Source organism: Pinus tabuliformis, chromosome X (assembly GCF_031772625.1).
Source record: "Pinus tabuliformis cultivar Carrire ecotype Pingquan chromosome X, CPIR1, whole genome shotgun sequence".
In the NCBI taxonomy this organism is placed as follows: Eukaryota; Viridiplantae; Streptophyta; class Pinopsida; order Pinales; family Pinaceae; genus Pinus; species Pinus tabuliformis.
Window position 1 is genome coordinate 435,667,264 of NC_142308.1, and position 27,662 is coordinate 435,694,925.

At 41.3% G+C, this 27,662-nt stretch overlaps 1 protein-coding gene across 13 annotated transcripts in view; it reads right to left on the reverse strand.

Moving 5' to 3' along the window:
• Positions 1–231: 231 nt before the first annotated feature.
• Positions 232–27,662, reverse strand: part of LOC149140439 (uncharacterized) — a 123,473-nt gene continuing 96,042 nt past the window's right edge. For 7 of the 13 annotated variants that reach the window (XM_089447087.1, XM_089447084.1, XM_089447085.1 and 4 more), the window contains one exon: positions 232–1,232. In XM_089447087.1, the coding sequence (XP_089303213.1) occupies positions 1,056–1,232 (177 nt within the window). In that variant the 3' untranslated portion in view covers positions 232–1,055. Of the gene's footprint in view, positions 1,233–13,207; positions 13,297–27,662 lie in introns of those variants that run through there. The other 6 variants (XR_016264149.1, XR_016264147.1, XR_016264151.1 and 3 more) reach the window with 4 other exon arrangements.

Sequence of the window (27,662 nt, forward strand, 5' to 3'; positions counted from 1 at the left end):
CAAACAAATACAGACTTATCATATCTATCCCTTAAGCTACAGCGTTTATAAGATAATCCTTATACCTTACTTTTATTGGTTTGATATATCCTCCTAGTAAGCTAGGTTTTGAGCTACTACCTGACCACTTGTCTGGCCCCCTCCCCCTGTACACCATGGGGCTGTTACAGTGAATCCCTGCCAGTATTTATAGCAACACTAATTGAAGCATGCATTTAATTAAGTATAAAATTACAAGTATCAATCTTTGGTAGCTATCTTTATTTTATTACTGTTGTAATGGTTTATATTCCACTATTCATAGCCACATTTGATCGACTCCTACCTCTGTTTGGAGTATTCTAAATTATTTTCAAGGAATTCCTTCAACAAGACCGTTGTTATTCCAAAATTTTACCAGAAAAATTGGGTAATTGCAAGTGAGGCGAACATCCTGTGAGAATAAATGAATAGCACTAGAGGAAAAGTAATCAGTAACCCCTTCCAAACGAAAACAGTGGTGCACAATTTCCATAAAAAGGAGAGCAGCATTGTGGAAGAACTTATCTCAATATTGCTCGCTGCATATCCACACCACTAATATGAGAAGAGAAGAACAGAACTGGAGGGAAAGTGATCTCGGTGTCCCCTTCCAAACAAAAGCAGTAGAGCACAATTCCCATAAAGAGGAGAGCAGCACTGTCGGAGAACTGATCATAATATTGCTCGCTGGATGTCCACCACTAATATACATCAGTTGTCTACATCTCTGTAATATAGATTGCATCAAAAAGTGATACCCTTGCTTCCCCGTGCAATCTAAATACAAAATGTTCCTTTGGAACACGGAATAGATGGCCCACTGATACAATACAAAGGCAAACAAGCCAAAAAAAATCTCCCTATGTGGCCTTGGTCCCTTTTTGATTTCAACTGTTTAAGCAAGAATTATTTATGCGCTCACAAATATGATGAAATGGCACTAAGCAGTTACACACGGCTGTATCCACAAAAATATTTCTTGCATGTATATAACCCGCAACATGCCTCTCGTATAACCACTAATTTCAGTTCCCTCAATCCACGACATCCATTTCTTCATGCTCCAATCTTCTGTGGAGACAGGTTAGATTTTTCCTGAATTCCAGAAAGGCATCTTTCCTTCTTTTTGCTTTCTCATATGCTCTTTCACCTTTACACACAAAGTAGACCTTCTCTAACGCTGATGAATCACCTGACGGCAGCTTTGACCGCTGTAACAGCAACAAGGACGTTAAGAATCGTATCTTATAAGACAGAAACAATCACTAGCTTCACATCCAACAGAAAACCCAAACAGATTATATAATGTTCATTGAATATTAGCAGAAAACAGTATAGACATCAAAATTTAAGCAAACACAATTTGTAGCTGTCCTATGCAGTGCACTTGAAAATATCTGCAAACTTGTATGTCAGGTTAAGATAGAATACCCGATAGAAAACAGCTACAGATGAAAAACATTACTCGAGAGAATCTTTTGACAGATTATCAAGAACGGAAAATCGTGGCCATCTTGAATTTTTGAATACAAGGAAACGTATATATCAGATGAAAAATGAGACGCAAAGCAACCTATAGGAAACCATTCTAGATTATGTCTCAACAAAATTTCGAAAGGCTAAAATTGTTAACCTCTCCAGAATACACACACAGGCTAATTGGTGTTGTAACATAAAGACCGGTGCTTAACAGTGAATAACCAGGGACTAATCAGGGATATACCCTTCCTGAATAAAGAACGGAGCAAATTATGAGTATTTTAGATATGTTCAAATTCCACCACATTGGAGGAACAGGAAACCTATGAACAACACAATGGATTGTCTTCAGACATTTTGCGCTGCTTTTAGATCCCAGATCCAGTAGACCAAAACCCAATGCCACAGATAAAGTCCCTGTTCACTCACACTTCCAACCTTTATGATATTCCCGGGCAGGCCCAAATTCATGTTACCTCCCCACCCTCTTCCTGTTATCTATTCTCAGACAGAGATATTAGAGAGGCCATTTGGGTGATGAACAGCAGCAAAGCAGCTGATGAGGAAGGCTACCAAGCAGAGTTCTTTAAGCACGGTTTCCGTGCTTTGGTTAGCTACTTGGCTGATCTCTTCAACCATGTAGTTCGTGAAGGTTTTCCACCGACATGGGCACACCACATCATCCATCCGATCCACAAATCAGGTTCCAGCTCAAATCCCAATAACTACAGAACGATCATGGTGGGTCACACGTTCTCGAAGTTGTATGCTACTGTTCTACATAGGAAGCTCTCCAGTGACCTTGAGCAGAGACAACTCAGAGCTAGGGGACAGGCAGGTTTTCGACCGGATCATCAAACCATTGACCACATTTTCACCCTTCGCGCTGTGATTGAGGAGGCACGACACCGCTCTTCGAAAGTCTACTGTTGTTTCGTAGATTTTTGGAAAGCTTTTGACTCTGTTCCGAGGGAGGCCTTGCTCCAAAGACTCAGAGATATTGGCATTTCTGCAACCCTATTGACCGCTATTATGCACCTATATGAGTCCGTTCTTGGTCGTCTTCATGCAGCCCATGGGATGTCTGATTTCATTCGAAGCACTATTGGGGTTAAACAGGGTTGTCCACTGTCCCCTACCTTGTTTGGGATCTATATTGATGAGTTGGAAGCATTTCTACACGAGCATATCCAGGACACTGATGGTTGCCTTCTTCACCAAGTTCTGATATCTATTCTACTCTTTGCTGACGATGTGGTCCTCCTCTCCTCATCCCCAGAAGGATTACAGAGGCAGCTGGATGCCTTAGCTCTGTTCTGTGACCATCGACAATTGACGATCAACCTGGGTAAAACCAAGGTTATGATCTTCAATGGGGTGAAGAAAACCTCAGACCTTCACTTTCTATTCAGAGGGGAGGAGATTGAGATCACCAGCACGTATACTTACTTGGGGGTGCAATTTTCAGGTCCCCGCTTCAGTTTGCGACCAGTGCTTCAGCCTCGGATCAACAAAGGATATGGATCCTTAGCCCTTCTCGAGAGACAGTGCTTTCAACATCACTTCCAGGACATCTCGTCCAAGATGAGCCTCATGGACACCTTGATTCGTCCCACTGTTCTATATGGCTCAGAGATTTGAGGACTGCCTTTACTTGAGTTACACTGGACTTCAGCTGAGAGAGTCCAGATTCTTCTTCTCCACCACATCATTAGGTGCAAACTGACAGTGCTGCAGCACATCATCCTGGCAGGGTTTGGAGCTCAGCCCTTTTGGCTTGAGACGGTCTTCAGATTGGTTTCATTCTTGCATCGTGTCCAAGGCTTGGCAGACTCGATAAAGAGTAGGGACCGTTACCCTTACCTGGCATATTGCTCTTCTGAGAATATTGCCCGTTCTACTCCCTTAGGCCGAGCCAAATGTTGGTTTACAGGAGTTTCAAACCTCTTAGAGTCAATGGGAATTTAGTTGGATCATCTCCCTCCTTTCCGATATTCCTTAGATGCTCTCGGTCACCTTTTACCTACTAAACAGGTGCTAAACAAGATCATCAGGGAGGACATCTACAGGCAGTTCATCCAGGTCACCTGGGTCAATCCTCCAGGTTGCGCCCAAAGATGGCCTTCTATGCTGAGCACTTCTTGGAGTTGAGAGACAGGCTCATTGTTCGACCCCAGTATACATTTCACCACTGGATGCATGCTCTTCGCATTCCTCTAGGCCAGTTCAGAGTAGGTTCTCATAGACTTCGGGTAGAGACAGACCACCAGGTGGATAGATTAGACAAACTCTGCCAGGTATGTCATTTATAGGAAGTGGAGACCAAGGTGCACTTCATCCTTGGATGCCCTATCTACTATGAGATCAGAGGAAGGTTTCATTGCTTGTTCAGAGATTCTCGGACCCTCGCCGACTTTTTCAGGTACCCCAATCAGAGATGTTTGGCCCTATATATGCAGGAGGCTCTTAGGTTCCGAGCGCATATTCTTCAGCCTCCCATCAGACCAGACCCCACACAGAGGATCACGACATTTTTTAGGGTACTACCTTCAAGCAGGGGCACCAAGAGATCGATTGATACTAGTACATATCCAGACTCCAGATTAGTGAGGATCCGTGGGACCTCACCTTGCTACACGAGATCTCATCAGCAGTTCCGTCTCAAATCCGTTCCTGGGAGACAGACTAGGTCCTCCAACATTTAGCAACGTGTGAACCCCCCCAGGACACGATTTAGTGGGCAGTCTACACTTGCCATCGGCTCTTCATTGGGCCAACAGACAATAATGAGTTTCTTCAGCGTTATTCATTCAGCCTCAGATGTTAGGAGAGATGGGTCTGATCCTCAGACCTATTAGGTCCTGGATCTTCTCTGCTAGAGCCAAACGTTGATTTTCTTCATGCATTGTATCTTTGATTTACTTCGTGCATTGTATCTTTTATAGGAGACCGTTTGAGTCTCCCGCTTTGTATATACATCAATGTACTCAAAAGTCCCTTTGACCTACTTTGTGGTCATTAGTTGGACATAAATATAATTATCTATCTTATCTATACTTTTTTTCAGCCCTGGCCCAAGAATCTCCAAGACATGGTTATCCATCAATTGCAGACAAAATTTTGAGAAGTGTCTATCCAAGCATTTGGCTTTGGCTGCTAAGTTCTATAGTTGTACCTAGATATGAGCAGCCACCCATGTGTATGGGTGTTGTCTGAGTGTGCCTAAATAACAAGAATCACTGAATTTCAAGATAAAATTCAAAATTATGCAAATTATAACGTCTCTTAAAATTCATTCAACTTTGTCAAACAAATGCGAATTGAATCTGCTCCCAAATTACAACATTAACTTCACACGAGGAAATAATTTTTTCCTCATTTATTACTACTACAACAACAACAATAATAATAATAATAATGTAAAAATATATATGGATCCATCTAACGGCAGATTTTCATATTTTTTCAAGCACTAAGAGATTTATATGGATCCATCTAACGGCAGATTTTCATATTTTTTTAAGCACTAAGAGATTTGTATGATCCCTCTTGGTAGATAATAGATTTGGGGTTTCAATGAATGTACGTTGTTGTATACATACACACATATAATGCCCATGGGAAAGTTCGGCAACTAGTAGGGCTTTAACCTAATCTTTCGGAATAGGGTTGTTTCATATTTGCAAGAAGGTTTAGTTGATGCTACAAAGCTCAGTACAGGACACAACTGCAATTCTTCCAGAACTTGGTTGCTTGTAATGTCGGCTTAAGGCCCTCAGTCACATCGGTTTCTTGAGGCAGTCATGAGTTTGGTCTCAACTGATGCTTTGGATGCTTTCTAGTAGGACGATGCCGCAGATACCTTCAATCAACCAAATGTAATAGGACCACAAGCTAAGTCACTGTGTGGTATTTGTTTGCAAGGTTCACTTTGCTACTTTAGAAGACAGGAAATATAATCTGCCGCAGAGTTTGGCACTGATAGTGCAACTTTGACTTCACAATTGCCTCAGGACTGTATGCCGTCTAGGGTTTTCATAGAGCTTGAAACACCAGAATAGGCCGCATTATTTGACTTCTTCATCTTCAAATGAGAATATCTCACATAACATGAAGAACCACGTGGCGTGCCACATACCACCGGATACAGCTCGACGAGGAGAATCCAACAAGAATGACCTGGACTCGAGACATTATGAATTGTCATGTCATTTTGGTCGACAAAAGTGGGGCAACACCTGGTGCTGTTTGGGTTGACATTAATGACAACCACCTATCAACAACATACATTGTAAAAATATGAGATTGCTCACAAGCTATGTTATCTTGTGTGATGAATATGGGATGTTGTACTTCAGAATAAAACTTTCATCAGTATCTGCCATATCCTAATTACACTAAACAAATAAATTTTTGGGATACTAGTGAAGATGACTTGAGTTATTGGTTTATAATCATTTATGTTCATCTGGTTCTTGCACTGACGTGATCATAACAATTTTGCATTGAGGGGTATGGAGAAAAGGCTATCTCACATATTATGTAATAACTCTTGTGCTAAAGTGTGACTGCTTGGAGAAACTGATAGACTTAGGGTTTTATATACCCAAGAAGAACTAAAGTTTATGACCAAGTATTTGTAAGACCCTACTATTTATCCAAGGATGCCAAATACTAGAAGATCATTGGCTTGCAGTCAAGTCTTTGGAATGGATGAATTATCCCACCTATATTGCTACAGCAAGAAAAGTTGCACATGACAGATTTGACAATCTTATTTGTCCGAGAGTGAAGACTTCAAAAGTTCAAAGTATATAAGCCATCTTGAGAAGTATTGACATCATCACACTTTTGAATTTGGATTATGGTTTAAAGTTTGATAAGGCCTAAAGTAAAAATAAAGCCTGCTAAGGAGGATGGACCAAGTGTGTTCCATAAACTTGTGACAGGGTAGTTTGGCATCCTGAAGTGTGATAAGTTGATTGAAGTTTATGAACAGACCTGTAGCGGGATGTTGATGCTGTAATGTCCCCGATTTTTGGATTGCCTTGTGGTGAGACTAAGAGGGATCTCCAAAGCTTATGTCAGATAGGTCACAGGGGTAGGATTATATTATTGTTGGGCCCCGAGGGTTTTGAGGAGTCTTATGGGAGCCAACTGGGAACGTTTGCCATTTTTTATCATCAGGATCAGTTCTGCACAGTTCGATCTTGGTTCCGCTGCATTCCAACGATTTTCGTAAAACAGAGTTACTAACAAACATATTTTAATTAACTACACTTAATGTGTTGTTTCGAGCAGATCACTTGGAGAAACACCTTAGTGTAATAGTTCATTGGAATCGGGCTGAATAGATCTATAGGAAAAGATGATGAAAAGGGACATTGGGTGACCAAGGTGATCATGGAGGCAAGCATTTTCCAGGGTTAAAAGTGGCTTTAATTAATTAATAAAAGTCACTTTATTATATATTAAAAACAATGTTTTTATTATTTAATTGAAGGGAAAAGGTAAAAAGGTGGCAAAAGGGTCAAGTGAGTTATAAAGGAGTCTCACCGCGTTCTTGCATTTTCTCACATGAGAAAAAAACAATTGGAGAGTTCTTAAGAAAAAATCTAGGGTTTTTGGAAACCCTCTTGTTGGATGCTACTTTTGGTGTGGAGACCATACGCCCTAGTTAGTGTCGGGACGAAATCACTCAGGTTTGGTCATTGGGCTTCATTGTTCGAGAAGATAAAGGCATTAGCAAAAAGGAGTAAGTTCTAATGGTGTTATCAGTTGATTTTACATTCTGCTATCGTGTATTACATACTCTTTGCGGGCCAAGACATATCAGTGGTTGGAGGTTGAAATCTGAGCTAGTGTGGAGTTTGAATCCCTTTTCTTCTTGTTGGTTGAGTTCACTTCAGCAAAGGACCAAGTACTGGGTTTATTTGGTGCATCAAATCACCATAGTCTACTGATCACTGCGGTTGAGTTCACCATTGGGTTGCTGGTTTAATATCTTAGGTTCCGGGCTGAGTTTACCCACTGTCAAAAGGGATCGATTTTGTCATCAAGAAGGGCTGAGGCATATCTTTCCACAGGGTCGAGTTTATTCTAATTTTTGTTGGCTGAGTTAACTCCGTATTATGGGCAGAATCCCATTCTTTGTTGCCGGGTTGGCCTGATCATGTGGCTGGGCTGAACTGCTGTGTAAATAAGACAATTTACTGGGCCATAATAATCAGAGCTGGGCTGAACAAATGCTGGTATTTTTGCTGATATATATCAGACATTCCTGTAGCTTTCCCTGCAGGGTCGTGGAGCATATTTGTGGTCTATTTCTGCATCATAAAAAGGGTACAAATACCCGGTTGAGAGGCTAACGAACAGGCTTTACATGGGCTGAGTTTTCTGTGGAAGGGGTGAACTCACAGCCATTCAGGGGCTGATATTCCCAAGGAAATATACAACTCGAACCTGAATCCAAAGCACCTGTTAGGCTGAAGTTGTATCGTTGAGTTTACACCAGGTTCATATTCTCTATTTGCTCACTGTGTACTCTTATGCCAAGTAAATGAAATGATTGTTTATGCTTGAAATTATCATCATGCAGTCTTGTATGGATAGTATATATATTTCTGGGCTTAGTCTAAAGCACATAACATTGTTTTGAAGCTTCTTCTTGGCATGTATTAGTCACTGTATGTTTATATTTGAAATTAAATTCAAGAATGTACACCTAAGGCCAAGTACATACAAACTGTTTGACAAAATAACAAGCTGAAATTCCAGACCAAACTCAGAAAATTAAGAGGGAAATTCTAACGTATTCCCAGGGGGTATCTTGGACAACTGTGTGGTTTGACAGGCAGTTTATAACAGCAGTTTGATGAATCCTAAAGGGTAATAAATGACTCAGGAAAGATGAATACAAATCAAAAACTCATGGAAGAAATTTTGCAGGTCATGCAAGGATATCAAAAGAATTTAACATTGTTAGAGCATCCTGAATGGTTGAAGCCACTCTTATCAGTTGGGAAGAAAAAAGAGGGGCTCAAATATGAAGAAGTGGGTGACTTCTTAGAAGTGCATGCACCTGTTCATGTTGAGGATGTCTGCAAGGAGGTTGACAAAACAACAGCCTTGGCCCTTTAGTACTCCATTAGAACCATCCTATGAGGCTAATAACACCAGTAAATATGATAAACAAGACGAGAATACATATGATAAAGTTTCCCAATCAATTAGTAATGATGATTATGATGATTTGGGTGTGTTAACACCTAATCATGATAAAGATCTAGATGTTGATCTAATTTCAGGAGATTTATGCATGAATGATGACAAGGAAGAAGCTGATTTTGGGAAGTGTGATGACAGTTCCCATGAGTCCCATCATTTGGCAAGGCAATTGAAGGTAGGGGTAGACATGATTATTGCAACCATGAGGCATTTTGACCATACACAAGCATTGGTGGCAAACTGTTGTTGGAGAGAGGCAGTGGCACATGATAGTTTGGGTGGAGAGTCTTCCCTTGCACATTTTCAGACTCAGAATTTCAGAAATGCATTGGTAGAGATGAAATCCAAATATCTACACCCTTCAGACAGAGATCACCTACTCATGCTCACTGAGATACATCATGATGTGCTAGTAGGGGAAGTGGAGGAAGTTGACAGGCTTACACATGAGCTTGAGACTACCCACGAATCCTTGAAGAGCGCTTAGATGGCCCCTCAAGAATCAGAGTTGCAGGTTAAGCAGCTTCGTATGAGATTGAATTGTGGACATTCTTCATTCTCCATGGCAGACATTCGATTAACTATAGAAAACATCACACGAAAGGATATTAGGGGAACTCATGATTTGATAGAGAAGCTTTCTATGATATTTGAGCACGAGGCACCCAGAGGAACAGGCACTTGCAGAAAGGTATGTCCCAGAGGACTTTGATTATGCATCCATGGGATGTGGAAATATGTGTATTTCAGAGGAGGATACATCCATTTGGGATCCAGGTTCAATTAACTCGAGTGGGGTGGATACTGGAAGCCCAGGATGGCATTGGGAACCAGGTGAGGTTTTCCATCATATACCTAAGGTGCAGGATCACTATGGCGTTGGTGGGATGGTTGACCCAATGACCAAGTGCACACACTCTTTAGAGGAGTTCCAATCGGCACTAGTGGCTAGTTCGTTTGACAGGGAAATGAGCATACTCCAGGGAATATCCCGGCATATCATTCATGCAAGGGATTGCAGGGTTGTCAGCATGCCCTGACAGAAGTTACCCATATGGGATGGCATCGGTATGTCACCAAGCAAGGCATTATTTGGAGACGATACTCTTCCATTGATGTATTGGGCACAGGAGCCACCAAAGGTCAGTGCAATAGTGAAATCCCCATCAGCATGTGAAAAGCTATGCCGCTCAGATTTACCAAGACATTTTAGGATATGTGACTCACTCACAGTGAGCTCACTAGCGGATTGGCAGATACACTTACACATGTGGGATACCAGACGATACTAGGTGATATGGCAGAAAGTAGTGGTATCCAGTGGTGCAGAGTACAGCATTATGCAAAAGAGTGCAAGGATACGTGGTTGCACGTGGTAGTGTACGATGTTGCACAGTGGGATTTTGGAGTGTTGCCTCCAAGAAGACCTCTTGATAGGGGATGGTAGGCATACCATTGGGCTTGGCCTACCCAGGATCAGTGAGGGGACGAAAGAGCACATCATGGACAAGAGAGAGACTTTCCAGTTGAGGCATATGGTTAATACATGAGATGATGGATACAGGCTTAGGGATGGCGTGATCTACTGCAGAGGTAGCATATGTTCTGCCCTTGAGTTCACATTTAGGGAGATTATCATGAAGGGTTGCCATGACACACCATCAGCTGAACATTCTGAGACATTGCATGAGTACGAGGCACAGCAAATGGTAGACCTCTTTTACAAGAGGGTATGTAGGCTCCAGGCAGTATTTGGGTATATCATTAGGAGACAAGATGGCAGAGTTCATTGTGTGATTTGGCAGGAGCAGGGAAATTTCGCATGCACTAGGTTGATTATCGACACATTGTGTCCATCTGTTGACTGCATACGAGTACTTGAGAAGATGCATCAATGGGCTCCAATAGTTATTAGTACTATGCAGTCATTGGTAGAGAATGGAAGTTGTGAACTTTCGATATGGTTGTGGGATCCAGGGATCCAGTTGGTTGCTAGATCATTTTGCTTCTTGATAAGCAGGGATATGACAGTGAGTGATCTAGTTGACTTTGGAGTTGACACGTGGAGGATTACAGTCTTCACCATGTAGCAATACAAATTCTCCCTATTGTTGCTCAAGATCAAACCTAGCTGTAGGTCAGTAGACTCTGACCTCCCTAATATGCCTTAGCAAAATGTGCTTTATGGTTGTGGAGTTGGACCTTACAAATATTTTGGCATATGGTTCCTGTTAGAAAATCGGAAAGGCAGAAAGATTTCCTTATGTTGATAATTACTTGTGTTCTTATTATTTTCTTTAATTTTATCTTTGTATCATCAAGCAATTACCAAAGCAAAAATATAAAGATTGGCGACACCGGATGTAGATTGGCAGTCAGGCTAAAACCCCTCTATAGGGGGAAACCCAGTCAAGCTCTTCCACTACTAAATCAAATTGAGATAAACTGAGACCTTAGACCCAAAAGACCTTCCTCCTCCACCAAGTCATCCTTCCAAGATGATTCAACAAACTTCGGTAGTCTCTTTTTGTTCAGCAACAACACAACAACAATCCAGAACTTTGACCCCCAGCAACTACAAAATTTCGAACCCCAACAACAATCCAAAACTTCGACCCCAGCTACTTCAGAACTTTGGTCGAGCAACAATCTAGCAACATCGCACGTGTGAGATAAGGAGAGAGAAAATTTCGACTTCTTGTGCTTGACAAAGTCCTTTTTCACTAGCCCTTTACTTGATCCTCGAACTTCGCACCTTTTCTTGTCCAAAAAATTGCAAATCGAACTTCTTGTGTGTGTGTTGCAAATGAGGATGAGTTGTTGCCTTTATATAGGAGATTTTGGCCCTCGATTAGGTCAACCTGTCCAGTTTGAGGCAGACATGGTGAAGGAGGACTAGAAGACCTAAATTACATCAAAATAGAATTGTTTCTTGATAGACAATGCCCCGGAAGGGTCTATTACATTATGACATGAACAAGGATGCTTGACACAAACCCTAGAAGCCTACAATGGAGACTTTGACCTATAAACCATTGACCGGCATGAAACCCATGCTTTAATAAGTCAATTTCTTTAATAATAAAATTACTTTTTCTTTCTTTTGACATACATTACATCATGACTCAAATACAATTACGAAGACCGACACTAGTTACATTCTTTGACAGTTCTAGGTGAGGAGAATTCAATATTGACATGATGGGCAGTTACTTATAACCAGAGTGGTGTAGCAAGAGCATGGCAACCCCTTTTTGAGATTAGCCTGGGACCCTGGCATTACAAGGCTTGGCAAATCAAAACTGGAACCCAAGGTGTGGGCTTTGCACCGAAGCTAGTGGGTGTGAAACCTGTTACTACTCAAACTAGCAAGGGACCAAGGGCAACAAATGGAGACTTAGCCGACTGTCACCTCAGTTAAGGCTCCCTACTATTTACAAACTTTCACCAATGGGAGGAGACCCAGTATATATGGAGTCACAAATGAAGGACAAATCAACAAGTGGATATAGAGTGACCCAAATAATCCCTTTCCAATAGAGGTTGAAGAATAGAGCTTGCTTGCTTTCTAAGCAAGGTACAATGTCTTCTAGGAGAAGGATGGGAGGATTTGAGGGTTAGGTTTAGGGAATATGACCTGTGAAAGAGTTTCCCAATCCCTAAAATCCTTATTGAAATTGGTATGTTATCTCGGATGGTTCTTGAAGAATTGTCTTTTCAAAGGAATGGGACCACATGGGACCATGTGGACCCAGCCTAGTTTAGGAGGTAAGAGTTTAGCAAACAATGGTGCTCTTAACCCAGACAAGGAGGGGGAAAGGATCAAAGAAAGAGTATTCACTTAAACATGTTAAATTGATCCTATGAGGCACTAGCCTTGGGGATACTAGGGCAAAGTTTGATCTCGGAGCTAGGGCTTGGCTTTTCTCACAACTCCACTGTCAGAATCGCTTCAAAATTAGAGGAGGCCTTGAGGAAACACCAGCGCAGTAGAGGCTAGGAGATCGAACTTTTTTGAAGGCTATTTTGTCGGGAAAACGATGCCCTAAGTGACCTAACATGGCTAGACCTGGGAAAGGTGAAAAAAAAATGATTTCGGTGACCACCTCTTGGTAGATCAGTGCCTTAGTCTTGGGAGAATGGAGTCTATGATAAATATGAATGGAGACCTTGGTTCTTAGTCAAGGAGGCCTCAAAACTACCTCAGTAGCCTTCTATGGCAAAGAGAAGCAATCTTGCATCTTTTATACTTCGATGTGCAAAAGGTGATGGCTTATCAAGATGGATTTGTTGATAGAATTATCCCTAGGAGATTTCATTCAAGTTACATGGCCAATACATTGAGAGATGCTATATAGAGACAAAATTCCACAATTTAAGCAATAAATGCATGCAACAATTAGCCCTAAAAATAGCGAAAATCCCAATCCAATGTATATGACAAAGTAAAACAAGAATAACACTAAAAGCATGTACTTACATGTAACAGAACATATCCAACCATCCACAATTTGACAATAGAGAAGCTCCAAGATAAGATAAACCAAATCCATAAAGCTCCAATTCATCCTGCAAGAAAAAGTGCAAAATTTTCAAGAAAGAGAAATTTAGTCCAAAGTGATGATGAGCAAATGAACTCATCTCACTTGTATCTATACACTAATAAGGAGTTCGAATTAATCACCTTGGCCTACATGAGCCCCAAAAATAAAATAATGTGCTAATAATCTAACTGTTGGTGGCAAGCCCACCAAACTAGCTCACAAATGAAAGAATAAGCATCTTAAGAAGTCGGATGGTGAATAATGCATGTTGTGGGGCCCTCCAAGAGGTCTGATGACGTCCATGGGTGCCATAATGAAGAATAGGACCCTCAAGAGTGATGGACAAGGGGTTAGCCCCTTGTTCTTCAAACAACAAACCTATGGTGCTCCCAATGGGTGTGGGGGCACAATAATAACCTCATGGGTCTCCAAATGAATTGAAGATGCCTATAGATTTTCTGCAAGGGCTCTGATGATGGTGTAGGGGATGCCACATCATCCTACAAGTCCTGGGTCAGCTACCAAGTGCATGGTACATTTGTGGGGCTAGCTGGGCAAAGGTGAACTAGGTGCATCTTCCTCGTCCAATAAGGGTGTCTCGAGCATCTCTGGCCATCCTCAGGGATCCATGAAACAATGTCTACTGCTATGGAGGCCCATGGCTCTCGACACACAACCTATATGTGCCAATGTGGCCCTCTAGAGGATTAGGACCCCGTATAGGGAGACCAAACCCAAGATGGAGGCCATCTACAATCTTGCATAAGATCCAATGCATCCCCTAGCCTTCCAATACAACAAGTCATTAGAGAAATTGAGTAAGTGAGCTTACCAACCATGGACCGCAAGTGGAACCTTCATAATGATCTACCCTTCCATAATGGGCTTCGGGATGTGCCAATGTCTCCTAAACTCCAAATGGCGTTAAACAAGTATCCTATTAGGTGGTTTCTACTTCTAAAGGGGATAATATGTTCAAGGTAATCCTCCAAAAGGTGGTGGCATGTGACAGATAGATGAATGATGTAGGGGATGAGAAGGGGCAACCCTGGGCCACATGTTGGGGTCATTGTTTTTAAAAACAGTCGTTTCAAAACGAACTCGGCCGAGTTGGTCCAAGTCATAGCCCCACTGGGTCAACTCAGACTTTCAACCGGACCAACCGGCCAGGTTGTTACCGAGCCGTCTGAGTTGGCTAACGACTCGGTTGGCTCGGTAACAGCGGCCGGTTAAGTCACTTCAGCGCAATTTATTTTTTGAAATTTTCTTTTTGGGGACCCCAAAGCCCAATGTAATCTACCTTTGGGTTCTTTGGGGTCCATCCCCTCTCCTCAACCCTATAAAACCCACCCAACCCCTCTCATTTCCTCACAGCCATCTCATTGCATTTGAGTGAGAGTTTGTGAGGAGTTGTTAAGTTTGTTTTCGGAGCAGCAGAGAGGAGTTTTGGGCAAGCATTGTAGCAAGAGTGAGGAGCTTCTTGGGAATCCACTGGAGCAGCATTGAGGAGTTGGTTTGTTGGAGCAACCTTGAGGAGGCAATTTGTGCCTAGAGGTATTTTTTTTCACTTGTAAAAATATGTTTTTGCTTATTTATTTTTTTGTGCAAATATCGAAATTGAAAAGAGTGTTTTTTGTGAAAGAAATGAGCATTGAAGCAATGCTATTTTTTTTGTTTTCATTTTCAATTTTTTTCCTTTGATTTCCAAGTGAAAAAATGGCACCTAGAGTGAAAGATGCTGCTTGGGCATATGTTGAAATGGTTGATAGTCAAATGCATTGCAAATTTTGCCATAGAAAAATTAAGGAAGGTCCTCCAGGCATTAATACGCTGAAACAACACTTGGCAGGGATTAGAGGCCAAATTACTCCATATAGATCACCAGAAATTGGGGAGATTAGGAAGGATTTGTTAGCCAACTTTGAGAAGTTTAAAGAAGAAAAGGCTAGGCAAAAAGAATTAGAGGCTGAAAATGGGAGGAAGAGGAGCATACAAAAAATGATGGCTACCAACCCCCATTTTGATTTTGAGGGTTCTTCTATCCCTTGTATTGATGCATCCAACCCCTTCCGATATGTTCCTCCCTCTTTGGAGTCTATTCAAGAAAAAGGTAAGGGTAAAATGAAAAAGAAGGGTGATATGAATATCAAAAGTTATTTCACTGTCACACCCTCCTCTCCATCAGATGCACATGGTCCTCAAGCTAGTAGAACTTTGCAGCCCATGTTAGATGACCATTGGAAGAAAGAATTGGGGGAGACCGGTTGTGATTACATATGTAGATGGTGGTATGATGCCGATATCCCCTTCAATGCTTCCCGTTCACCATATTATGAGCCTATGTTTGATGCCATACATGCTGCTGGAAAAGGCTTCAAAGGCCCTACTATGCATGAGATAAGGGGGTATTGTTTGCAGAAAGAAATTGCCTCCATTAATGAGTATTTGAAAGATTTCAAGGACTCATGGGCAAGAACAAGATGTACAATCATGTCAGATGAATTGATCAAAGGAACCGTACCATCATAAACTTTCTTATCTTTTGCCCACAGGGAACCATGTTTCCAAAATCAGTTGATGCATCTGATAAGGTAAAAGATGGACAATCGTTGTTTCAACTATTGGATGAGGTTGTTGAGGAGGTGGGGGTGGCTAATGTTGTTCAAGTCATCACAGATAATGCCTCTAACTATGTTCTTGTTGGTAAATTGTTAAAGGAAAAAACACAAAACCATCTTTTGGACCCCATGTGCTGCACATTGCATAGACCTCACGCTCAAGGATATTGACAAATTAGATTGGGATAAAAACATTGTAGATCATGCCAAAAGCATAACAAAATTTATCTACAACCATTCATGGATTTTGAGCCTTATGAGGAGACACACAAGGGGCAAGGATATTATTAGGCCTGCCATCACTAGATTTGCTACTCATTTTTTGACATTGCAATCTATGCTTTCACAACACAGAAACTTTCAAAAGATATTTTCCAGTCATGAATGGAATCAAAGCCAGTGGTCTCACAAACAAGATGGCAGAGAATTGAAAAAGAAAGTTAATGAAGAAATAGTTTGGGCAGCAAAGATTGTGAAGGTTGTTGAGCAACTGGTTAAGGTGTTGCAGTTGGTGGATGGGGAAAGATTGGCTATGGGCTTCATTTATGAGGGTATGGATCAAGCAAAGGAGCAAATAAAGAGGGCATACAAGGATAAAGTGGCTAAGTATGGGCCCATTTTGGCAATCATTGATGAAAGATAGAACAATCAACTCCATCGCCCTATACATGCAGCTGGGTATTTTTTGAACCCACGGTATCATTATAAAGCTCTGGCTACAGGAGCTTTGAAGGGGGAGGTTAGAGATGGATTGATTGATTGCATTGATCGCATGATCCCATTGGAGTGTGATCAGCTGGAGATACACCGACAGGTCACAACCTTCAGCGAAGCCACAAGTACCTTTGGGAAGAACCTAGCAAAGGTTGCAAGGCAAGCAGATGAGCCAGGTAAACAAAATTTCAATTTTCAAATTCTTAATACTTATTTTGTTAAATCGTTTATAATTTGACAGTCGGATATAATTTGTAATTTTGTTGAGCTAACTCATTACACTCCTATGTTTTTTGCAGCACAATGGTGGAAGGCTTTTGGTAGCCATTGTCTTGAACTGCAGAAGTTTGCAATTCGTATTTTGAGTCAAACTTGCAGTGCTACTAGGTGTGAGCGCAATTGGTCTATCTTTGAGAGGATTTACACTAAGAAGAGAAATCGTTTGTATAAAAAACGGTTAATGATCTAGCCTATGTCCAATACAACCTCCGGCTCAGACGCAACCAATTGCTAAACAAAAGACCTGATTCAGATCCCATTGTGTTGGAAGACATTGATCCAACATCAGATTGGGTAGTGGAGAGTCATCCAGCAGAGTTTGATTCTGATGAGGATATTGATTATGATTTACAAACAGTGGTATCACTCGAACATAATGTTTGATTGAATGCAAATCCACTTGTACCAGCCTCAAGGCCAGCCCTAAGTCCTCCAGTTGCAGGCGCTTCCTCTGCTCAACCACAACAGAAGCGCATATCTCGTCTATCTCAATTTGCAGCTGTTGCACACCCTGCTAATGCTACCACTTCTACAGTTGCAGTTGGAGATGATGATGAGAAGGAGCCATGGGTTTCCCTGTCTGACTCTAATCCAGAGGTTGAGCCAGATGATGTTGGCTCCTCTAGCAGTGGCCAGTAGTAGTGGTCACAGTTTACTTTCGTTGTAGAGGCCATGTCTAGCCTCCTTGGTTATTTGTTTTTGTTTTAATCTCTATATCATCATCATGTATGTATTGGACAGTGCACTGGGTGCCATTTTGATATAATGGATATATTCATGAGCCTACTTTGATCATATGTTTTCTTCTATCTATATTCTAATGTTGTGTGTTTGGAAACATGAATGAAAATCTTTATAATTATGTTTTTTTATAAATAAATAAAATATTTAATGTATTTTTTACAACAACTGAGTCATTGAAATCGAGCCGGACGAGTCAATACCGAGTCGGAGTCGACCCTCAGCCGAGTTGGAGTCGGAGTCGGAGTTTTAAAACATTGGTTGGGGTACAAGGGTAACTAATAATAGGGAAGCCCACACTTGGGTTTATAATGTATAGGAGGGAGCAATCGTGGTACATGAGGTGCACCGACCTTGATTTTCCACCTTTCTTTATATGCCTTTTGCCTTTTTATGATTTTCTTTGATTCACTGCTCGGGGCTCAAGGGGTAAGAGCATGATGTATAAGATATAGCAGTGAATACCCCCTTTTAAGGTAGGGTGGTTGATTTCCCACCAGGGGTTGGGACAATCATGGCTTCTTATATGATGGAGGAGGCTCTTAGAACCTGTACAAACCAGGGTGATGGCCATGATGATGGGGTAGAGCTCATGTACTGGCTTTTTCCCATGTGCTAAATGTGTTTGTCCCGACCATATTTTGCATTTTGTGGTACATTTTCCTATGGAATGTGACCAAAGATGCTTTTGTCTTTCTTTTTAGCTACATCAACTTCGGGGCATCATTCCAGGCCTGACCCATGGTGTGGGCAAGGGGAAGGGGCGAGCTAACCCTATCTGGAACTAGTGGAGGAATGTGGATCCAGGTGGGAGAAATGATGAATGGGGTAATAATGAGTGGAAAGGGGGTAATATAAGCAAATAAGGGAGCGGGACAATGCAACCAAAATAAAGGTTTCCCGTGAAATACCCATCCCTAAAGCCAAATAGTCAGTGAAAGAGATCCCATGGGACTTGAATGCACAGTTATTATCCAAAAGGGGTCTAGGGGACAGGAGCACAAACCTAGCACATTCTTTCTGCTGAATCCCCCCATTAATCCATGCCCAGAAGTGTCCATGACACGCAAACTACAATACTCAATTACCAAATGACAAGGCATATTTTTAGGTTCGGAAGGCCCACCTTCAAACATACGATCATGGCTGATGGGCGAGGGGCAACACGGTTGGCTCAGGTGGCGGAGAAATGGCATAATGAGCTAGCTGGTGGCTGGTGGCTACCGATTGAGGATCATTTTGGAGAAATAAAAATTCTTCCAGGGATATCACCCACAAAATGGTGGGTAACGAAACCACAAGGCATTTGAGTGATTAGACACATGGAGATGTTAAACTACCCTTAGAGGAAAAAGGGGTATATCAAAAATCACTCAAATCTGAGGTGTCTATCATGATATATTAATTTTTATGTGGTTGTAGGTTAACTTGGCACATTGATCAAGTTGGCTTAATGTTGTAATGTGCCCAAGTTAGGGGTTAATGACACCACATGAGATTGTATAAATTAGAGGTGGATGTGAGGCCTTTGAGACACACCCAAGTGCATCATCCATCAAAGATTAGTTTTAAGATTGCCAGCAGATCTAAGGCAAGGTTGAAGGAGGCAAGGAGTCGAGATTTGGAGAGGGTTATCTCTGTGTTGGGTGCAGATTCCTTGAGAGATAGAGCCACATGTCTAAGGAAACTTGCATGGAGGCTAGGAGGATCTGTTTGGAGTATTTTGTCTCTTGGTTTTGGAGCGTCTTACTTGTTGGACAGTGTCGCATGATCATAGGTAAGTAAGGGTAGTTTTTCTGCCAGTTTTGGTGTGGATTATCTCTGTTAACAGGGTCGCAAGGTGTGATGTAGCAACAACACTGTTTGGTGGATGGTTGGAGGGTCGTGAGGCTTTGTGGAGGAGGTTTTCACTTAGCCGCAATCATCTCTAGGACCACTGCGGGTGAATAGAGGTAAGGGAGGCTTCAAACAGTGGTGTTCTCTTGTGCCTTGAGGGAGATCTTCTCACTGTAGCAGCCCGCCTTGTAGGAGAGCCTTGTGGAGGTGCCCATGTTGCTTTGGAAGCCAAGGAAGGGACAACGAAGGAGGTAGGAGTTTGGACAAGGAATACAATGGTTTTGGAGTTGTGGTTTAGTTCAACTGGTGTGCCTTAACCAGACTATTAGATGCACAGATCCCAAGGTGAGAGGCAACAACAATGTGTTGTCGATGTTCTCTTTTTGATGGTTGGATGCTAGTGGATGAGAGGTACTAGGAGAGGACATTGGTATTGGACACTTGTGGTCTGTTGGAGGCTAGCGTGAGAGTGGACCAAGTGTGGCCTACAATAGCATCTTGATAGACTATGGTGGCTGCTAGGAGAGGCAGAGAAGTGGAGCTCAAGGTTTGGCTAGCCAGGAGCAGTTTGATATAGCCCGTGTTCATTGTTGGAGAAGCGACATTTGATAGTGATAGGTGGCAACCCTCCTACCCTATGTTAATCTTCATTGGAACAACATAAGAATACTATAGTGGGAAGAAGTCCCTTAGTAGTTGAGGAGCAACAGTGGGCAAGAAAACTAAAAATGTTGTGGCCTTGAAGGACGAAGGAGCAACTAGTTAGCGTTAAGACCCTATGTGTTGGTTGTAGATGGACTTATGATCAGCCAGAGGGCACATTGGAGAGCCGAATTTAGTGGCCTAAAGGAGTTGGTGCATTGATAGAGGCAAGTGTTGCAAAATGGAAGCAAAGGATCCACAATGTACAAGATACAACAAAGCAGCTATGATTGCATGCTACATTAACTAAACGGTCAGTGTATCTTGTATCTTGTATTCTTGTACTAGTGGACATATGAGGCCATTATCCCTGGTACAAGAACCCTAGACTGTTGTATTATCAGTTTGATTAATATAACGAAGTTGGGTTGTTGATTAAATTTGTGAAAAGTTGTGTATATTTTCAACAAAGTAGTCTTGTTGTAATACTTGGATTGGTAGCATTAGTGATTTACGATTCTATACTAGACTCCAGTATCGTGGAAACACAACACAGTGGCCCCTTTGCATATTATCAATAAGTAGAGCAACTTCATAATTCAAAAATTTGACCAACTCCTTGAGAAGTTCCTCTATCGAAAAACCAATACCATGTACCTCAAGAGTGAACTCTTGAAAGTACAATCCAACTCTTGCTAAAAAGGGTCCTCGCCCACATGAACTAATCATGACCTCCTCCTCAGATACCATTAGCGAATCACTAAGAGGTGAAACACTCTCCGCCAAGCTAAAGTCCAGTGGAAGATCTGAGTGATCTTCCCCTGTAAACTCAACTTATCCCTAAGGGTAGGTGACCCAATGTTTTAAAACTCCGACTCGGCCGAGGGTCGACTCTGACTTGGTATCGACTTGGCCAGCTCGATTTCAATGACTCGGCCGTTGTAAAAAATACATTAAATATTTATTTTTTTATTAAAAAACATAATTTTAAAGATTTTCATTCATGTTTCCAAACACACAGCATTAGAATATAGATAGAAGACAACATACGATCAAAGTAGGCTCATGAATATATCCATTATATCAAAATGGCACCCAGTGCATTGTCCAATACATACATGATGATGATATAGAGATCAAAACAAAAACACATAACCAAGGAGGCTAGAAATGGCCTCTACAACAAAAGTAAATTGTGACCAGTACTACTGGCCACTGCTAGAGGAGCCAACGTCATCTGGCTCAACCTCTAGATCAGAGTCAGACAGGGAAGCCCAAGGCTCCTCCTCATCATCATCTCCAACTGCAACTGTAGAAGTGGTAGCACTAGCAAGCTATGCAGCAGCTGCAAGCTGAGATATACGAGATATGCGCTTTTGTCATGGTTGAGCAGAGGAAACGCCTGTAACTGGAGGACTTAGGGCTGGCCCTGAGGCTGGTACAAGTGAATTTGCATTCGACTGAACATTATGTTCGAGTGATGCCACTGTCTGTAAATCATAATCAATATCCTCATTAGAATCAAACTCTGTTGGATGACTCTCCACTACCCAATCTGATGTTGGATCAATGTCTTCCAACACAATGGGATCTGAATCAAGTCTTTTGTTCAGCAATTGGTTGCGTCTGAGCCAGAGGTTGTATTGGACATAAACTAGATCATTTAGTCGTTTTTTATCCAAACGGTTTCTCTTCTTTGTGTGAATCCTCTCAAAGACAAACCAATTGCGCTCACACCCAATAGCACTGCAAGTTTGACTCAAAATATGAATTGCAAACTTCTGCAATTCAGGACAATGGCTACCAAAAGCCTCCCACCATTGTGCTGCAAAAAACAGAGGAGTATAATGAGCTAGCTCAACAAAATTACAAATTATATCCAACTTTCAAATTATAAATGATTTAGAAAAATAAGTATTAAGAATTTGAAAATTGAAATTTTTGTTTACCTGGCTCATCTGCTTCCCTTGCAATCTTTGCTAGGTTCTTCCCAAAGGTACCTGTGGCTTTGTTGAAGGTTGTGACCTGTCAGTGTATCTCCAACTGATCACACTCCAATGGGATCATGTGATCAATGCAGTCAATCAATCCATCTCCAGTTGATCACACTCCAATGGGATCATGCGATCAATGCAGTCAATCAATAAATGAAGCCCATAGCCAATCTTTCCCCATCCACCAACTGCAACACCTTAACCAGTGGCTCAACAACCTTCACAATCTTTGCTGCCTTTCTCCAAAATATTTCTTCATTAACTTTCTTTTTCAATTCTCTACCATCCTGTTTGTGAGACCACTGGCTTTGGCTTTGATTCCATTCATCACTGGAAAATATCTTTTGCAAGTTTCTATGTTGTGAAAGCATAGATTGCAATGTCAAAAAATGAGTAGAAAATCTAGTGATGGTAGGCCTAATAATATCCATGCCCCCTATGTGTCTCCTCATAAGGCTCAAAATCCATGAATGATTGTAGATAAATTTTGTTGTGCTTTTGGCATGATCTACAGTGTTTTTGACCCAATCTAATTTGCCAATATCCTCAAGCCTGAGGTCAATGGAATGTGCAACACATGGGGTCCAAAAGACGATTTTGCGTTTTTCCTCTAACAGTTTACCAGCAAGAACATAGTTAGAGGCATTATCTGTGATGACTTGAACAACATTAGCCACCCCCACCTCCTCAACAACCTCATCCAATAGCTGAAAAAACAATTGTCCATATTTTACCTTATCAGATGCATCCACTGATTTTAGAAACATGGTTCTCTATGGGTAGAAGATAAGAAAGTTTATGATGGTACGGTTCCTTTGATCAGTCCATCCATCTGACATGATGGTACATCCTGTTCTTGCCCACGAGTCCTTGAAATCTTTCAAATACTCATTAATGGAGGCAATTTCTTTTTGCAAACGATACCCCCTTATCTCATGCATAGTAGGGCCTTTGAAGCCTTTTCCAGTAGCATGTATGGCATCAAACATAGGCTCATAATATGGTGAACGGGAAGCATTGAAGGGGATATCAGCATCATACCACCATCTACATATGTAATCACAAGCAGTCTCCCTCAATTCTTTCTTCCAATGGTCATCTAAAGGGAGCTACAATGTTCTACTAGCTTGAGGACCATGTGCATCTGATGGAGAGGAGCGTGTGACAGTGAAATGACTTTTGATATTCATATCACCCTTCTTTTTCATTTTACCCTTACCCTTTTCTTGAATAGACTCCAAAGAGGGAGTAACATATCAGAAGCGGTTGGATGCATCAGTACAAGGGATAGAAGAAGAACCCTCAAAATCAAATGGGGGTTGGTAGCCATCATTTTTTGTATGTTCCTCTTCCTCCCAATTTCAACCTCTAATTCTTTTTGCCTAGCCTTTTCTTCTTTAAACTTCTCAAAGTTGGATAACAAATCCTTCCTAATCTCCCCAATTTCTGGTGATTTACATGGAGTAATTTGGCCTCTGATCCCTGCAAAGTGTTGTTTCAACCTATTAATTATTAATGCCCCCAGGACCTTCCTTAATTTTTCCATGGCAAAATTTGCACTGCATTTGACTATCAACCATTTCAACATATGCCCAAGCAGCATCTTTCACTCTAGGTGCCATTTTTTCACTTGGAAATCAAAGGAAAAAATCTGAAAATGAAAACAAAAAAAATAGCATTGCTTCAATGTTCATTCCTTTCACAAAAAACACTCTTTTCAATTTCCAGATTTGCACAAAAAAATAAATAAGCAAAAACATCTTTTTACAAGTGAAAAAAAATACCTCTAGGCACAAAATGCCTCCTCAAGGTTGCTACAACAAACCAACTCCTCAATGTTGCTCCAATGGTTGCCCAAGAAGCCTCACTCCTACTACAATGCTTGCCCAAGACTCCTCACTGCGGCTCCAAAAACAAACTCCACAACTCCTCACAAACTCTCACTCAAATGCAATGAGATGGTTGTGAGGAAATGAGAGGGGTTGGGTGGGTTTTATAAGGTTTAGGAGAGGGGAATGCACCCCAAAGAACCAAAAGGCAGATTACATTGGGCTTTGGGGTCCCCAAAAAGAAAATTTCAAAAAAAAATTGTTCTGAAGTGACTTGACCGGTCGTTGTTACCGAGCTGGCCGAGTTGGCTCAGACTCGGCCGAGCCCGCCGGGTTGTTACCGAGCCGGCCGAGTCGTTAGCCAACTCGGTCGGCCGGTCCGATTCAAAGGCCGAGTTGACCCGGTGGGGCTATGACTCGGACCAACTCGGCCGAGTCAGTTTCGAAACAGTCGGTTTTAAAAACAATGGTTCCAAACACACAGTGCTTTTTGTGGCACTCCAACCTCCAAACCCCAAACCCTAGGGCTTTTTGTGGCACTCCAAACCTCCAAACCCCAAACCCTAGGGCTTGGAGTACCTCCCAAGCTACCAAAGTCTATGCCTTGTTGGGAGTGAGTGGAGAGAGTAATGCTTCACAATGATTAGAATGGTTTGGGACCCTGGTCTCTTCAGTTTGGATCAGCATATGGTGACATTGCTTGAGGACAAGCAATTTTGGGGAGAGGAGAGTGTAATGTCCCCGATTTTTGGATTTCCTTGTGGCGAGACTAAGAGGGATCTCTAGAGCTTATCTCGGCCAGGTCACGGGAGCAAGATTATATCATTGGTGGGACCGGAGGGTTTTGATGGTTCTATGGTGGCCGATTGGGATCGTTTACATTTTTCATCATCAGGATCAGTTTCGCACAGTTCGATCTTGGTTTCGCTGCACTCTAACGATTACCGTCAAATGGAATTATTAACAGGCATATTTTAATTAACTACGGTCAAGGTGTTGTTTCGGGAAGATTACTTACTTAGAGAAACACCTTAGTGTAATAGCTCGTTGGAATCGAGAAGAAAAGATCTACCGCACAAGATGATGAAAAGGGGCTTTGGGTGGCCGTCATGATCAAGGAAGTGAATTAAGAATTTTTGGGGGTTAAAAGTGGCTTTAATTAACTAATAAAAATCACTATTAAATAAAAAAAGAAAAAGTGCTTTTATTATTTAATTGGAGGGAAAAGGTAAAAAGGCGGCAAAAAGGTCAAGTGAGTTATAAAAAGGGAAATGAGAAGTCTTTCATAATTCCTGCATCTGCTAATTTGAGAAAAGGAAATTGGAGAGCTCTTGAGAAAAGAGTCTAGGATTTTTGGAAGCCCTCTTGTTGGTTGCTAGTTTTGGTACTGAGACCATACACCCTAACTATGTGGGGATGAAATCACTCAGGTTTAGTCGTTGGGCTTCATCATTCAAGAAGATAAAGGCATTACCAAAAAGGAGTAAGTTTTAAGGGTGTTATCAGTTAATTTTGCATTTTGCTATTGTGTATTACATATTCTCTTTGCGGACCAAGGCATATCAGTGGTTGGGGGTCAAAATATGAGCTAGTTTGGAGGTCAAACCCTTTTTCTTCTTGTTCGTCAAGTTCATTTCAACAAAGGACCAAGTTATGTGTTTATTTGGAGCATCAATCACCATAGTCCACTGAGCACTGGGGTCAAGTTCACCACTGGGTTGTTGGTTTAATATCATAGGTTCCAGGCTGAGTTTACACACTGTCAAAAGGGGTCGATTTGGTCATCAAGAAGGGCTGACATATTTCTTTCCACAGGGCCGAGCTTATTCCAAGTTTGTTGGCCAAGTTAACTCCTTATCATGAGCAGAATCCCATTCCTTTGTTATCCAAGCTGGGCTAACTGTGTGGCTGGGTTGAACTGCCGTGTGAAATGAAGGCAATTTTCTAAGCCATAATAATCAAATCTGGGTTGAACAAGTGCTGGTATTTTTGTTGATATATATCATGCATTCCTGTAGCTTTCCCTAGAGGGTCATGGAGCATTTTTGTGGTCTATTTTTGCATCACAAACAGAGTACAAATACCTGGTTGAGAGGCTAACCAAATAGCCTTTTCATGGCCTGAGTTTTCTAGGGAAAAAGGGGTTGAACTCACAAGCATCCTCGGGCAGATATTCCCAAGGAAATATATTAATGGAACCTCACTCCAAAGCACCTAGTAGGCGGAAGTTGTATCATTAAGTTTACACCAGGCTCCTATTCCCTATTTGCTCACTCTGCACTCTTATGCCAAGTAAATGAAATGATTGTTTATACTTGAAATTATCATCATGTAGACTTGTATGGATAGTATATATATTTCTGGGCTTAATCTAAACCACATAACATTGTTTTTGAAGTTGCTTCTTGGCATGTGTTAGTCACTTTTTGTTTATATTTGAAATTAAATTAAAGAAAGTACATCTACATCCAAGTCAACGTTGTATAATGCGGGGACGAAACCGGGACGTTTTTTGGAAGAGGGGACGTGGAAGCTCATTTTCTAAAAATATAGGAAGTGAAGAATCTCGGAAGCGTCTACTATATATATATATATATATATATATATATATATGCATTTATATTCAAAACAAACATTCCAAATACCAAATTAGTTGTAAAAGACATGAAAACATGCATTTTTTACATAAATCAAGATAGATATGGCATCCATGATTCCATTGTACATCAATGATTAATTATTTGAGCATCAACCATCTATATTCTAGCAATTACAAACATACATAAAACATAAAGCATATTATCTAGCAAGTGAGCCACTGTCAACATTAGTCATGTCCAAAATTCAAATAATAATGTTTACAAAATAGACCACTTGGTCATCGCCAAGACAAAAAGGTTCAAATTCACAACAAGCTTACAAGTCTAATGATTAATCTATGACAAAAGTAGTAAATTGTGAATATATCTACTACTCTCTCCTCCTTCCACCACGAAGAGAAGGTGGCGGTGGGCCTCCACATGGTGGCAATGAAGAAGATGGTGCATGTGGAAGTTGTGGGAGTGGGAATGAAACTGATGAAGACGAAGCCCTTACTGTTGGTGTTGAACCATGGAACCTGAGAACCAAGGGACTATATGGGGGTGGCAACTCAAATCGATCATCATCATCCTAGAATCACTCAAAAAAATCATACCAAAAAAAACCATTGGTTAACAAAAATAAATGAAAACATGAATTAGAGAAATGCTTTATAAGCAAAATTCATACCACAATGGACATACCTAGAGAAGAGCATCCTCTAATTTCTTTAATTGCAACACTCCATCCTCCAAATTGGGCTCCTCTGGATTCCTATCCCAAACCTTAAGGTCTTTATTATTCTTTGCATCATCACAGTAATGGGACAACAATCGCAAGTTGTAATGAATGTAAACCAAGCTCTCTGCCCGATCTAAATTCAACCTATTCCTTTTAACACTATGGATGAAAGAATAAGAGCTCCAACACCTCTCTGCAAAAGAAGTGTTTACCACCTGTGATAGCACCCGCAATGCCAAAGTTTGTAGAAGTGGAGTAGCACCTCCATGCATGTTCCACCACTCGAGATGAAAAACTCTCTCGATCTCTAATTGCATGCATGCTCCCAAATGGACCAGTGCTAAGCGTATAGTTGCTCAACTATTTCCGTACCATGGCAACCTCCTCCTCATCAGGGACTAATTTACCAAATGCAAT